Here is a 14,101-nt window from a genome sequence, read left to right on the forward strand (position 1 = left end):
AAAAAAAAAAAAAAGTACGATTATAAAACAAACAAAAAAATTTGAGTTTCTGTTTTGTTTTTTGGTCTTTTTGAGATAGGCTCTCACTATACAGTTCAAGCTGGCCTTGAACTTACTTTGTAACCCAGGCTGGTCTCAAACTTGCAAGGATCCCCTTACCTCAGCCTTCAGAGTGCTGTGACTACAGGCATGTGCCACTCCACCCAGCTGTTAATAATAGTAAAGTCTTTTTTTTTTTTTTTTTGGCAGAACTGGGGATTGAATTCAGGCCCTTGCGCTTGCCAGATAAGCGCTTATTCTACTGAGTTATCTCCCCAGCCCAATAATAGTAAAAGTCTTAATCTTGACTTTTTTTCTTTTTGAGACAAAATCTTGCTAAATGGTTCAGGCTGGCAGTGAATTTACTATGCAGCCCAGGATGTCTTCTTCATGATCATGGTATCTTCCCTGCCAGGTTAGTATCCAGGATGACTTCTAACTCACAGTTATCCTGCCTCAGCCTCCTGAGTGCTCGGATTGTAGGCATGCGCCACCATGCCCAGCTTAATGTTGATTTCATCTGTTCGAAATCCATGGCTGACAGTGCATTAGGCTCTGAGGCATGGGTGCACCTTGGAATGATGCGGAGCACATCAGAACGACTGTGGTCTAGGCCCCAAGGCCAGCAGTTCTGATCTACTTCATTTGTCTCACAGCCTGCACAGTGAGAATTTCTTCAGTCTCTTCCTCTACTCCCAGCTGACTAATAGCAGCCAAAGCTGAGCATCTCTGCTGTAGGCTACGAAGGCTTTTAGTCCCTCCCCAGTAAAACCCACAGATGATGGGTCCTCAGAGTACCTTGTATGTAGCAGTTGATGAAATGGATTTGGAGATTGTATTAGTTTGCTGCTGCTGCTGAAACAAATTGCCCAACCTTAATGGCTTACAACAGCACAAATTTAATTTTTTTATATTTGTGGAGGTCAGAAGTCCAAAACAGGACAAGATATGCTAACATCAAGGTATCAGTAGTGCTACATTCACGTTGGCTTTCTCTAGGGAAGACTCATATCCTGCAGCTTTGAGGGCTGCCCATATTGGCCACCCATATTCCTCGCTTCATGGCACCACATCACCCCAATCTCCTTTCTGTCATCTTTCTCTGACTCTGACACCCTTGTCTTGTATATTGTTTGTAACTATACTGAGCCTTCAGATATAATGTCCTCACCTCTAAATCCTTAATCACATTTGTGAAGTCTCTTTTGCCATGTAAGGTAATATATTCACAGGTTTCAGGAATTGGGACATGGGCATCTTTGGGGAGGAATTATTTTACCTACCACCAATAATGACAAAGCAACTGCTGTGATTATGGACCCATAAATAGGATTAAATTGCCCTGTGATATGTGGCATCTCTTACTGTGCCTTTCTTCTTTTAGCTGTGCTCAGATTTAATCAGAGACCATCTCTGTATAAAGTTATCCACCCTAGAGTGAAAATTAAAATATGAAAAAAAAAAAGTGTAGAGCCTGGGAGCAACAGAAATAAAGCGCAGATAGATGTATATTTTTAAATGATTCGGTACAAATGATATGCAGAGTTGCAGTTGGACGAGTGAGTTTTAATGGGTACATAGAGGTGTTCGTTCTCTGGCAGAGGGCAGCCTTCAGGCTTGGGGTGACTGGCCCTTCTTCTTTGGGGTTCCCTGTCTCCCTCCATAGCCCCAGAGCCTGGGCATGCTGGGCTCCAGCTGACACCACACCCACATGCTCTCTGTCTCCTGGGTGCAAAGTGTGAGCTGGCTGATAACACAGGGACCCAAAGCCAGGGCCAGGTACTGAGGGCAAGAACAGAGGGCTATTCCACAGAGAAGGGTCCTGAAGATGTGGATTTAGGAAGTAAACTTGCCCTTTTAGTACTCAGTGCACCTGCTGATCCCTGCCAGATGGCAGAGGACCCTCGTAAGTAAGGCCCACAGGCAACATGTCTTTCTCCCAGATGACTGGTCTGACCCTCTCGCCTGTTCTAGGGTGCCCAGTTTCCTTCTCCCCTGGAGGCCCCTGGGGTTGCTCTTTCTAGCTGCTTTCTGTCTTGCAGGACAGCAAGGTCTAGCCAGCCGCCTCCTTTCCCGCTGAGCTGGTCAAGTCCCTGCTGCTGAGAACGCTCTCCTGCCAGAGCTTGGCCTCATCTATTGCCATGGCGACAGCCAGCTGCTGCCTAGCACCAGCATGGAGACAGGGCAGAGAGAAAGGGTAGCCAAGGGGGTTACAGTGCCTATGGGGACTTCCCAGCACTCTTGGGTGCCTGAGGGGCAGAGAAGGCCCCTCTGGGGACTCCTGGAAGTCTTTGACAGGTTTGTTCTCTCAGGAAGGAGCCATGAAATTTGAAAGGTCTAAACTCTAATCCTCCACACAGAAATCAAAATTTAGAAGATAAAGGTTCCTTTACCGTGGCAGTTCCGGTACTTACCCCACACACTCTCATGCTGATGTGTATGTTCTTCTTGTACCTGACACTATATTGGCCTCCGGGGGGTTAGAGAGCAGGGAGTGTGCATCTCGCTGGGTGTGCTGAAGCCGTAAGACCTGCTGTTTTGTATAGATGGCTTAGAACTGAGAACGCCAGGTGGGGTCAGTGGTGCATGCCTATAATCACAGCTCCTCCGGAGTTCTGAGGTAGGAGGATCAGAAATCCAAGGGAAGCACAAGCAACTTGGGGCAAACCCCGTCTCAAAATAAAAAAGAAGGGTTGAGGGTGTAGCTTAGTGAAAGTTCTGGGTTCAGTCCCCAGAACCAGAAAAATAACAAAAAAAAAAAAAAAACCCTCGTAGTTCCTATATGACGTTGGATAAACTGATGGTTAATAATGGCAGATAATATTTATTTTTGGGCCTCTGTTACATACTCCACCCAGGGAGGGTGTGGGAAGGGGGGGCAAGTTATATCATGCACAGGTACAAATTCTCTATGATGAATGTGATCATTATGTATATCTAAAATGTACCAATAAAATTTAACTGAAAAAAAATAAACCAATATTCTTCACCCATTATTTTATTTCATTCTTACAGTAATCTTATTAGGTGTATTTTTTATTTGTTCCTAATTCACACTTCCAGATATAGAAACTAAGGCTCAGAGGTTTGTCCCACATGCAGTATAATCTGTCTCACTTAGAAGCCCATTTCTTAAAATGTGGTTTTTGAGTATTTCTTGGTGTTGAAGACTGCACCTAGGGCCTCATCTGTGACATGGGGATACTATCTGCCTCAGAAGATAATGTTATTGCAAGGATGTTATGAGATAATACTGGGAAAAGTATTCTTGGGGGCAGAGCCCTGACAGATGTTATAGTCCCCTGGGCCCTAGAGTAATTGCCCCCTCCTGTTCTGCTGGAAGATTACAGTGTTCAAGGCTCTCTGACTTCCAAAAATCTCAAGGTTGGGTCTGGTCTCTCCGTTTCCACAGGTGATTTCCATGGTGATGGTGGCAGTGGGTGTCTACGCCCGGCTGATGAAGCATGCGGGTGAGCTCTTGTCTCCTTCTACCTTCCTATGATCTGCTGCCAAGCCTACTCCCCTCTGCCTCGTCCAGCCCCAGCCCTGTCTCTTCCTGCTCATGCCAGTGCACTTGCATTCGCAGTGCTTCCCCAAGTCTTCCAAGATATTCCTACCTGATATTCCTATCTTTGACGCTTAGGAAGTGTCAGAGAGATGCTAGGCCTCTGGAAACAGAGTAATCAGCAGTGTGACCCCTGTCTAGCTCAGTCTGTTGACTCAACCTCCATTCCCATTGCTCTGCATAAAGGCTCCCAGAAACAGACCTCACAGAACTGCCGAGACCGGGCCATCCTGATTTTTTCTACAGCCAGAATGGCCCCTTCTCTCATAAGCCCAGGAATAAAGGCTCTTACTTTGTTAGTTCATCAACTTAAATGCCACAACTCTTCCTGGAACCTTTTTGTCCTCCCTGTGGGATTTGCCTCCACATGATCTTTGCACTGGGGATTCCCCACCAAGACAGCACAGATTGGGGGCACCCTCCCACCCATCCCTGGTAGCACCCTCAGTAGGTACCAAGCACAGACAGAGTGGGCCCTCCCCTCAGAAGCAGCCTTGGCCTGCCTGGCGGTGGATCCTGCTATCCTGCTTATCGTGGTGGGTATCCTCATGTTCCTGCTCACCTTCTGCGGCTGCATCGGATCCCTGCGTGAGAACATCTGCCTCCTACAGACCGTGAGTGGAAAGCCCTCTCTGGGTGCCAGCTGGTCTCCCGATTCCTTTCCTGTAGGCGTTCTCTCCCACCCAACCTGAAAGCCTGTGCTGTCCACCCCTCACTAGAGAGTTCAGCCCCAGGTGCCCTGGCCCCAAGTACAGTAAAAGGGTGGCCACTCAGGAAGCATCCCAGTCGGAGGCATCTAGGGGATGAGCCTATTGCCCTCCAACACTTCCTGTGGCCTGGGAGGGCTGCTGCCCGGAATGCTAACAGACTGTCTCTTCTGCCTGTCTGCTGCCACAGTTCTCCCTCTGCCTCACCATCGTGTTCCTGCTACAGCTGGCTGCTGGGGTCCTGGGATTCATCTTCTCAGACAAGGTAATGCTGAGCGTCAGGGGACCTCTGCTGAACCAGAGGGAGGTGGGAAAGTTCCTGCTGGTGTTTAGCCTGGTTAATTAACCACAGCACTGCTTCCTCTGAGAAATAGCAGCCTTTGGAAGGTTCTCCTTAGGGATGAATAAGTGGCCTTTAAAGCCACCATACGCACAGAGAACTGCACATTTGTAAACTGTTTTCTGTGACAGTCTGAGAGACCAACAGGGAAGAAAATTTTATAAACACCAAATTAACCAGCAACTTTAATGATAAATAACTAAATAAATCTCATGGATCAGGTGACACACAACACATAGAGCCTCTTGTTTCCTTAGGAATTGTTGAGATAAACAAAGAAAGAAAACATGATATGAGCAGTGTTTAGCCTATCTGGAGGTTGCCTTGCAGCAATAGTCCTTTTAAAAAGGAACCAGAATTCCTTTCCCAGAGGGCAGACCTGGGACAAGGTTTAGACCATGAAGAAAACCGAAAGAAAAGTAGTGGAACAGAAAGAGAACATGGTGGAAAATTATGAATTAGAGAGCTGTTGAATTGATTTAAAATTTTCTAATCTTTCTGGTTTAAAATCCTAAAATGTTAAGAGATTTGTTGAGTCTAAAAAGATGCAATTTTCTTCTGTCCACTAGAGGTCAGTGCTACTGTTTGGCAAATACTTCTGTTAAATAAATGAGTTTCTCCATTTTGCATCAGTTAACAAATGTTTTTGTGAGGGCCGGGGAGATGGTTCAATAGAATAAGTGCTTCCCTGGCAAGCGCAAGGGCCTGAGTTCAATCCCTGGTTCAAAAAAAAAATGTTACTGTGGTAATAATATATAAAGGTATATAAACACTAGATTACTTTGAAATATCTCTCTGAGAAGCAGTAACAGCAGGTTCAGCATTTCTCTTGCTCACTGGTACCTGAGGGCCAAGGACAGAGGGGCTCTGGGCTGGACATCTTCCCTCATTAGGACTTGGCTCTGGTTCACTTTCTTTCATACTTTCATTCATCTTTTTGAGACAGGGTCTCGCTATGCAGTTCAGGTTGGCCTTGAGCTCACTTTGTAACCCAGGCTGATCTCCTCACAAGGATCCTCTTGCCTCAGCCTCCCAAGTGCTGTAATTACAGGTGTGCACCACCATGCCCACCCAGCCTTGGCTCTGATTTTTCCAGACGGATTCATATAAAGGATAATCTGAGCTGGGCAAGGTGGTACATAGCTGTAATCCCAGCACTGTGGAAGGCTGAGGCAGGAAGATTGCAAATTCAAACCTCGCTTAGGCAATTTAGCAACTAGGTAAGATCCTGCCTCAAATAAAAATATTAAAATTAAAAAGGGCCTGGGCTGTAACTCAGTGTAAAGGCTCTAGGTTCAATCTCCTCCACTACCATGAAACGGGGATAACCTCAATCTTTGACCTATGACACCCCTCTCACAGCTCCGGGGAGAGATGTCCTAATATTTCTTAGGGACTCAGATCTCTAAATTTCACCTTTTCCCATTTTGGTGTTAAGAGTAGAGGCGAAAAAAAAAAAAAAAAAAAAGTAGAGAGCAAGTAGCCTCTGTCTTATCTAGGTGTCTGCTGATGAGGGAAAAGGCTGTTGTCATGGTGCCGCCATCAGACTCAGATTCCTCCCTCCTTATCTCATGAGTACAAGGCAGGGGACTTGGGGCTGGCCCTCCGTTCACCTCAGCTGATAGGGGTCCTCAAAGGTACGGACCTATATGAATGTGTGTTGGGTGTTTTGCTGGTAGGTTAGTGGTCTTTGGGATGTTAGAGAGCTATCCAGTGTGCTAAAAGGAAGTTAGAATGGGAGGTGGTGAGCAGTGAATGACTATGATGGAAGGACTGGAACTGAGGCAAAAAGAAGGGGCCTGGAGCCTCCTGGCCATGCAGAGCTTGGTAGCTACCAGTGTGCCCCCACAGTGGGATGAGAGAAGGAGCCAAGCTTGTTCCAGGCTGCTTGGGGTTTGCTGTGGAGGTCACTGTGGTGTATGTGAAGAGTGGCCTCCTGACTCATAACTTCTACAGTGACAAGCAAGAAAAATGTGATCTTTGTTTACTGTCACTTCTGCAGGGAGGAATAAGTTAGGGATTAGTTCTGGGTCCTGATTCCCTTTCCATATGTCTGCAGGCTCGAGGCAAAGTGAGTGAGATTATCAACAACGCCATTGTGCACTACCGGGATGACCTGGATCTGCAGAACCTCATTGATTTTGGCCAAAAGAAGGTATGGGCTCAGTGTGGTGGTGTCAGTGGGGCCTGTGGCTATGGCTGACAGCCCTTCTGGGAGATGCTTCCCTCTCTAGGGCTTTCCCATGGGCCTCTTCATTATTTGGTAGGTAATTTGCACACTATAGATACAGGCTGTTTTTTTTGGTTTTTTTTTTTTTTTTTTTTTTTTACTGCAGGGTCTACAGGGTCTCAGATGAGACTTGTAGTGATTCTCCTGTTTTCAGCTTCTCAAACGCTATGATTACAGGCGCGTGCCACCATGCCCAGTCTTGATTGCCATCTCAGTGCGTATGCAGGGGCAGGGCTGGCACAGTAGGTCGAGGATCGAACCTCCAACCCCTGAGTCTGCCTAAGCAGGTGCTTTAATCCCCTGAGCTATCTGGCCGGCCCAAGATACAGGTTTTGGAAAACACAGAGTTCTTTAACATTTCTTCAAGGTTACATAATTGTATGTATAGTAATCTACCTTTTACATAAAAGGGGGGTAGTATATATTCATATATGCAAAAGAATTCTGGAATGATCTATATATGGACCATTATAAGTGACTGTCCACAGCAGAATGAGAAACTAGCCAGTTGTTTTGCTTTCTTCTCTTTCTAGGGATTGAACTCAGGCCCTCACACATGCTAGGCCAGTGTTCTACCACTGAGCTACATCCCCAGGACCCCAACCTTTTTTGGAGACAGGGTCTCGTTAAGTTGCCCAAGCTGGGCTTGAACTTGTGACCTTCCTTCCTTCCTCTCCCAGAATTCTGGGGTTACATGTATTCACCACCATGCTTAGCTTCCTCTAGTCAAAAGTTACATTTTTAAAATTGTGGTCAGGGGGCTGGTGAGATGGCTCAGTGGTCTAAAGCACCTATTTAGAACAAGCTTAGCAAAGCACAGGGACCACGGTTCAATCCCCCAGCACCACATGCTAGCCAGCCCTGCCCCCTGGTGAGCTGAGCTGGCCACACACACACACACACACACACACACACAAATAAATAGAAAATTTAAAAAAAAAATAAATAAATAAAATAAAATTGTGGTCAGTATGTATAACATGAAATTTAGTTTTTGTTTTGTAATACTAGGAATCAAACCCAGGGCCTCATATGTCACAAGCAAGCACTGTACTGCTGAGTTTACTACTTTTCAGTATACAGACCTGTGTTATCAAAATCATTCACGTGTATGCAACCATCACCGCCGCCCATCTCCTAAACTTTTACTTTCCCCAAGTCAAACCCCGTGTCCATTAAACATCTGCTCCCCATTTCCCTCTTGCCTTGGCGATCAGTCTCCTTTCTGTTCCTGTGAATTTGACATCTCTAGGTACCTCATATCAATTAATGGGACCATACAATATTCATCATTTTGTGACTGGTTTATTTCCCTTGGCATGTCTTCCAACCTGGTTGTAGCATGTGTTAGAATGTCCATCCTTTTAAGGCTGAGTGTAAAAGGAATTCTCCTATATAGTTGGTAAATTAATACAGCCATTATGGAAATCAGTATGGAGACTTCTCAAAGAATTAAAATTAAAAATTCTATTTGACCCAGTGATTCTTCTTCTATGTATTTTCCCAAAAGAGTTAAAGATATAATTTTTTTTTTTTCCGGAACCAAGGATTGAACTCAGGCCCTTGCGGTTACCAGAGAAGCACTTATTCCACTGAGCCATATCCCCGGCCCTAAAGATAGAATATATAGAAATATGTACATACCCATGTTTACTGCAGCACAATTCACATTAGCTGAGCCCTGGAAGCAGCCTGTATGGCCAGCAGTATGCTTAAGAAAATGTGGTATCTACTACTGCATAGCTATAGAGGATCAATGTGAGACATTCGTAGGAAATAGATGCACCTAAAACGTGCCATGTTGAGTGAAATAAATCAGACATACAAACTTAAATACTGTATGGTGTCTCTCATTTGAGAAAGGCAAAGTACAAACAAAGAACAAAGTAAAGGATGGATAGAAGGAAATAAGGAGACAGATCTCATGCAAATAGGAAGGGGAAAAGAGACTAAGGGTGAGGGGACAGGGAAAGGGGAAGTAAGATTTATGATTTATCATGTACAGGTATCAAATACTCATAATGAATGTAAACATTTTATGTCATAAACATCAGCTAAGAATATCAATAACAAGGGTCTGGGGAGATAGCTCAGTTGAATAAGCGCTTCCCTGGCAAGTGCAAGGGCCTGAGTTCAATCCCCAGCTCCGCAAAAAAAAAAAAAAAAGAATATCAATAACAAGAATGAAAATGGGAAGGGCCAGGGATGTAGCTCAGTGGCACAGGCACCTGCCTGGCAAGAACAAGGTCCTGAGTTCAATTTCTGGTACAAAAAGAAGAATGAAAATGGGGAAAGGGGACTTAGAGAGGAGGGAGGGAAGTGGGAAGAGAATGTAAAAGGGCCAGGGAGATGATAGTTCAGTGGCATAAGCACCTGCCTGGCAAGCATAAGGTCCAAATTTCATCCCTGGTAGAACCAAAAAAAAAAAAAAAAAGAGCATGTAAAAAAGGAATAAGTTGTGTTATATACATGTACCTCTTCCCCAAGATGAGTGTAAACTTCATCTTGCAATTGCCAATATGTACTAATACAGTAAAATAAAATAGATATGCTGGATAATGACAAGAGGACTAAGCCATCAGAAAAACAAAATGTAACAGAGACTGAAAATACTTGAGAGTCTGGGTATTGTCAAATTGTTTTATGTACCTACTAAGGTGATCATGTAATTTTGACCTTATAGTTTAGTATACAGCTGACTGATTTTCACATATTAATTTAACCTTGTACTCTTGGGATCAATGGTAGATAGTGATAAATAAAAGACTGAGTAATATTCCAAGGATATAAGTATGTAAGGATTTCTTATTTATCCTTTTATCCACCAATGGATACTTAGGTTATTTCGATCTTTTGGCTACTGTGACTAATGCTGCTGTGAATCAAAAGCTAAAGTTTATTATTTATTTTTTCTGTATTTAGGACAGGGTCTACAGGATCTCACTACATAGATTTGACTCATAGTGATTCTCCTGTTTTCAGCCTCCCAAGTGCTGGGATTACAGGCACAAGCCACCACACCCAGTCTCAATTGCCCTCTCAGTGCGCCCCAGGGGCAGGCCAGCCCAGCACAAACCCCAGAGGCTGCACTCTGCCGAAGCAGGCACTTTAGTCCAATGAGGTATCAGGCCGGCCTGAAATTTTAAACAATGGTAATTTGAGGGCAATGCTGAGTTTCCCTTCCTGTGGTGCAATGGACGCTGGACTGGGATCCTCTTTGCTTTCAAGGAACAACTATGGACTTAGAATATTGAAGATTCCCTTCTTGTATTTTCTCTATCTTAAGTCAAGGTTTTAAAGCACTAATTTTTAATTATTTCAGCCAGTATTATTGACTCTTTTTACTTTTAGGTGTTGCTGGGTTTGAACCCATGGTCTTCTGTGTATGCTACGCTCATGCTGTCCTACTGAGCTATATCCTCAGCTCTAGCCAATATTTTTGAACACTTCCTTTTATCAGACTCTGCCATGCAGAACTACAAAGCCAGAACTTTCTCTACCTTCTTTCAAGGAGTATCATTGAATATGTAAATTTATTTATTATTTTTTGTCTTTTTGAGACAGGGTCTGGCTATGTGCGTTCTGGCCAGCCTTGAGCTCACGCAGCCTGGACTACAACCCAGCAATCCTCCTGCCTTGGCCTCCTGAGTGCTGGGATTACAGGTGTGGCTGAATATGTAAATTTAAAAATATGGGAGCCAGGGAGATAGCTCAGAGGCGTAAGCACCTACCTGGAAAGCAGAAGGACCCAAGTTCAATCCCTGGCCCCACATGCCCGTGTAATCTGGCTGGGATCCCTAGGCGTGCCATCTTGGCCCCAAATGCTGGCACCTACCATCCACAGCACGGCCCCAGAACTGGGCATGGTTGTGCACACCTATAATCCCAGAACTCAGGAAATTAAGATAGGAAGATCTCTGTATGTTTGAGACTAGCCTGGGGGCTACAAAAGTGAGCACAAGGCCAGCCCAAACTGCACAGCGAGACCCTGTCTCAAAAAAAAATAAATAAAATAAAAAGATGTATACACACAACTATAATACCTAGTACTATATGGTAAGGTATAACAAGATATATAAAGGAGGGGGCTGGGGAGATAGCTCAGCTGCATAAGCACCTCCAGACAAGCACAAGGTCCTGAGTTCAATCCCTGGTACAAGAAAAAAAAAAAAAAAAAAAGATATATAAAGGAGGAGAAATTAAGAAAAACCTTCTTTAGGAAAAGCAACTAGGAGACTTGAGATAAAGTTCAAGGCTCTGTCAGGGTATGGGGTGGGTGATTCTTTTTTTTTTTTTTTTTGCCATGGGCTCTGTTGCAGTTCAGCTGCTGTGGAGGAAATTCCTACAAGGACTGGTCCCAGAACATGTACTTCAACTGCTCAGACGATAACCCTAGCCGTGAGCGATGCTCTGTCCCTTACTCCTGTTGCTTGCCTACCCCAAACCAGGTGAGCAAACATTCCTCCTCACTTCCTTCTGGGTAATGATCTGCATTACTTTCTTGCCCATTTTACATCTTAACCAAGCAGTTTTGTAGAACAGGTCTTAGATGTTTTTCTTTACCTCAATCTGATGGCTCCCTTAACTTTTCACTACTATAGCCTATATGGGGGTTCAGAGAAGGCAGACCTAAAGAAAGAAGAACTAAATTTCAGCTTCCCAAGGAAAGGGAAGTGAGTATTTAGCAATTTCCAGGCCATCATCCTCCACAGATACTCTTAACAATTTCAGAGTTTAGGAAAGGTGCAAAACCCTTCAGCTGAGGTTCAAAACAAGAAGTCATTGGCATGGGAGACCCATTTGGCTTTTCAATTCTTTCCCCAGGCAGTGATCAACACTATGTGTGGCCAAGGTATGCAGGCTCTTAAATACTCGGAAGCTAGTAACGTCATCTATACCAACGGCTGTATTGACAAGTTGGTCAACTGGATACACAGCAACCTATTCTTACTTGGTGGTGTGGCACTGGGGCTGGCCATCCCCCAGGTAACTTACTCTGTGTGACTTGTAGGTCCTGCAAACTCTGCCAAGACTCATTTATGTAGGGGAGGGCACTTGGGGACCAGCTGTGGTTTTGGGGACTGACACTGCTGAGGGGTAGAGGAAGAGATGTTACTTACCTCACTGGGAAGACTGAGTCAGGGGAGGGAGGGACATCACTCATTGCTGAGCTCCCAGTTCCTTCTTGCCTTTCTCAGCTTGTGGGCATCCTGCTGTCCCAGATCCTGGTGAATCAGATCAAAGATCAGATCAAGCTACAGCTCTACAATCAGCAGCATCGGGCTGACCCATGGTACTGAGAATCCATCCTGTACTTCCTCACCATGGCAACGGGCAAGCCTCACTGACCAGCAGCAGCAGGTGCTGAGAACAGTACCCAAGGAGATTTGAATTCCAGCTCCCTAGCAATCATTGCCCACTGGGATGAAGCAAACTTCAGATGGGCAGAAAGAAGGGAGGGTGTATAGGGGGCTCAGGTCTCAGAGGATGTGCCTCCCTCCCCCATCCTAGCCATCAGCATTATCAAGAGAGTTATTTTGTGTTGTTTCTAACCTTAAGTGTTTGAGTTTACATTTTTAAGTTTTGTCTAGGAGAGAAGTTTGGGAAACACCAGTTACACAGCAACGTAGGAGTATTAGCTGCTGTTTCTTCACCGAGGCAAAACAGCCAACAGCTCTATTAGGGCTGCCACCGAGCTTAGTGGACACACTTAAGTCTGTGTTGCCCTCAAAACCTGGCTGTGGAGACTAAATACCACAGCACTGCCTGGAGTCCAGGAGAAGAGAAGAGCGTGGGACCAGGCAATAGGGAATGTGGGGGTCGGCTGGGGACAGCTGTGTTGGGTAGGAGTGGAAGGAGGTATGTTTACCAGATGCCTGTCTTCCCAGGTAGTCAGAGTGAGCTACACCTGCACCTCCCTCATTTCCATGGTAACATGACAGCAAAGGCAAGGGGTACAACAGCAGTCAAATTCATCCTCACCCTGCGCTCTCTGTAAGTTTAGAACCACGATCTCTATACTTTGCAGCACCCTGAAGAAGGGGGACTGAGCCACGTCCTTGAATTTATCTATCAGGTCCTCCCTTTCCAGCAAGTGGGATTTTCTTTAACTTGGCAGTGTGGAAGAGTGGTCACACCCACACCCCCCTGCAAGAGAACTTAGTGTTTCTACAGTGTAAGAAGCAGGAATCTTGCTGGGGATAAGGGTGCCAAGAGTGGCAATAAAAAGCTTATTGACCTGAGCTAGGCTGGCCTCCATGAATTTTCCATTCTGGAACCTAGAAGGGGAAAAGCACAAGAGTCCAGCCCTGGGCCCCGCCTTCTGGAGAAACCGGAGACTCCTCTAAAGGGCACAGACCTCTGAGGCCCGACATGGCCCATCTCCCTCAGCTTCGCCCTTCGGGCCTAAATTCGAACAAAAAGTCCAGTTCTGATCTGTAAACTGTGCATTTTAATCCCAAAGCCCCACGAGATTTTTTTTCTTTCTTTCCTTCTGAATTGAGGATCAAAATTAATCTGTCACCAAGAATTTAGGATGGAGGTGGGGAAGGTAGGCTAAGAGCAACCTTCACCAGGGTGAGGGTTTCCCCCCTCTCCTATGAGAAGGAAGAAGCCGATCTCTTCTCTGCAGTCTGGCCCGCTGGTGGCCGTCCTTGCGCTGTGGCTGACAGAGCTGAGAGTAGCAGCACAGCGTGCCTTAGGGAAGACTCGAAAACACTCGAGGATCGGAGCAGAGCGCCCAGCTTCCGCGCGCCCGGCAGCGTGCGGGGGCGGGGCGACGGCGCGTCGGGGGCGGGGCCGCGCCGCTTCGTGGGTGGTCCTCGCCCAGCCCGGGAGGCCTGAGGCTGGAGCTGGGGGAGTTGGGGACCTGGAGAGGGTCCGCGATGTCGCCTTGCCCCTGTTCCTGTCCAGCGGTTCAGACTAGGGGCTTACGCTGGTGGGGCACTTGGAGAGCGTCCCTACGGTGTTGGGAGACAAAGAGGCTCGAGGTCGCTCCCGCCCCCAGTGTTTCCTGAGCGAGCCTTCTCCTCCTGGGAGGGCGCCTTTCCAGCAGCTGCCTGGGGCTCGGGCCAGTGTTTAGCTCCTAGCTGGTAACAGCGGAACGAAAAAAATAAAATAAAATTATCACGAATGTAAAATTAAAAGTAAGGGCCTTTTATTCCGGGAAAGGAGAGTTAAAAGGCACGCTTTCCTGGTTAAACTGCGTTTCTTGAGTAGTG

At 45.9% G+C, this 14,101-nt stretch overlaps 1 protein-coding gene across 4 annotated transcripts in view; it reads left to right on the plus strand.

Annotated features, from left to right (window-relative positions):
- Positions 1-13,606, plus strand: part of Tspan33 (tetraspanin 33) — a 22,846-nt gene extending 9,240 nt beyond the window's left edge. The window contains exons 2-8 of one of the 4 annotated variants that reach the window (XM_004642739.2): positions 3,452-3,509; positions 4,091-4,218; positions 4,502-4,576; positions 6,711-6,806; positions 11,201-11,329; positions 11,706-11,867; positions 12,080-13,606. In XM_004642739.2, the coding sequence (XP_004642796.1) occupies positions 3,452-3,509; positions 4,091-4,218; positions 4,502-4,576; positions 6,711-6,806; positions 11,201-11,329; positions 11,706-11,867; positions 12,080-12,181 (750 nt within the window). In that variant the 3' untranslated portion in view covers positions 12,182-13,606. The remainder of the gene's footprint in view (positions 1-3,451; positions 3,510-4,090; positions 4,219-4,501; positions 4,577-6,710; positions 6,807-11,200; positions 11,330-11,705; positions 11,868-12,079) is intronic. The other 3 variants (XM_012517275.2, XM_023702883.1, XM_023702884.1) reach the window with 3 other exon arrangements.
- Positions 13,607-14,101: the final 495 nt, after the last annotated feature.

The sequence above is a fragment of the Octodon degus genome, unplaced genomic scaffold, assembly GCF_000260255.1.
Source record: "Octodon degus isolate 3935 unplaced genomic scaffold, OctDeg1.0 scaffold00160, whole genome shotgun sequence".
In the NCBI taxonomy this organism is placed as follows: Eukaryota; Metazoa; Chordata; class Mammalia; order Rodentia; family Octodontidae; genus Octodon; species Octodon degus.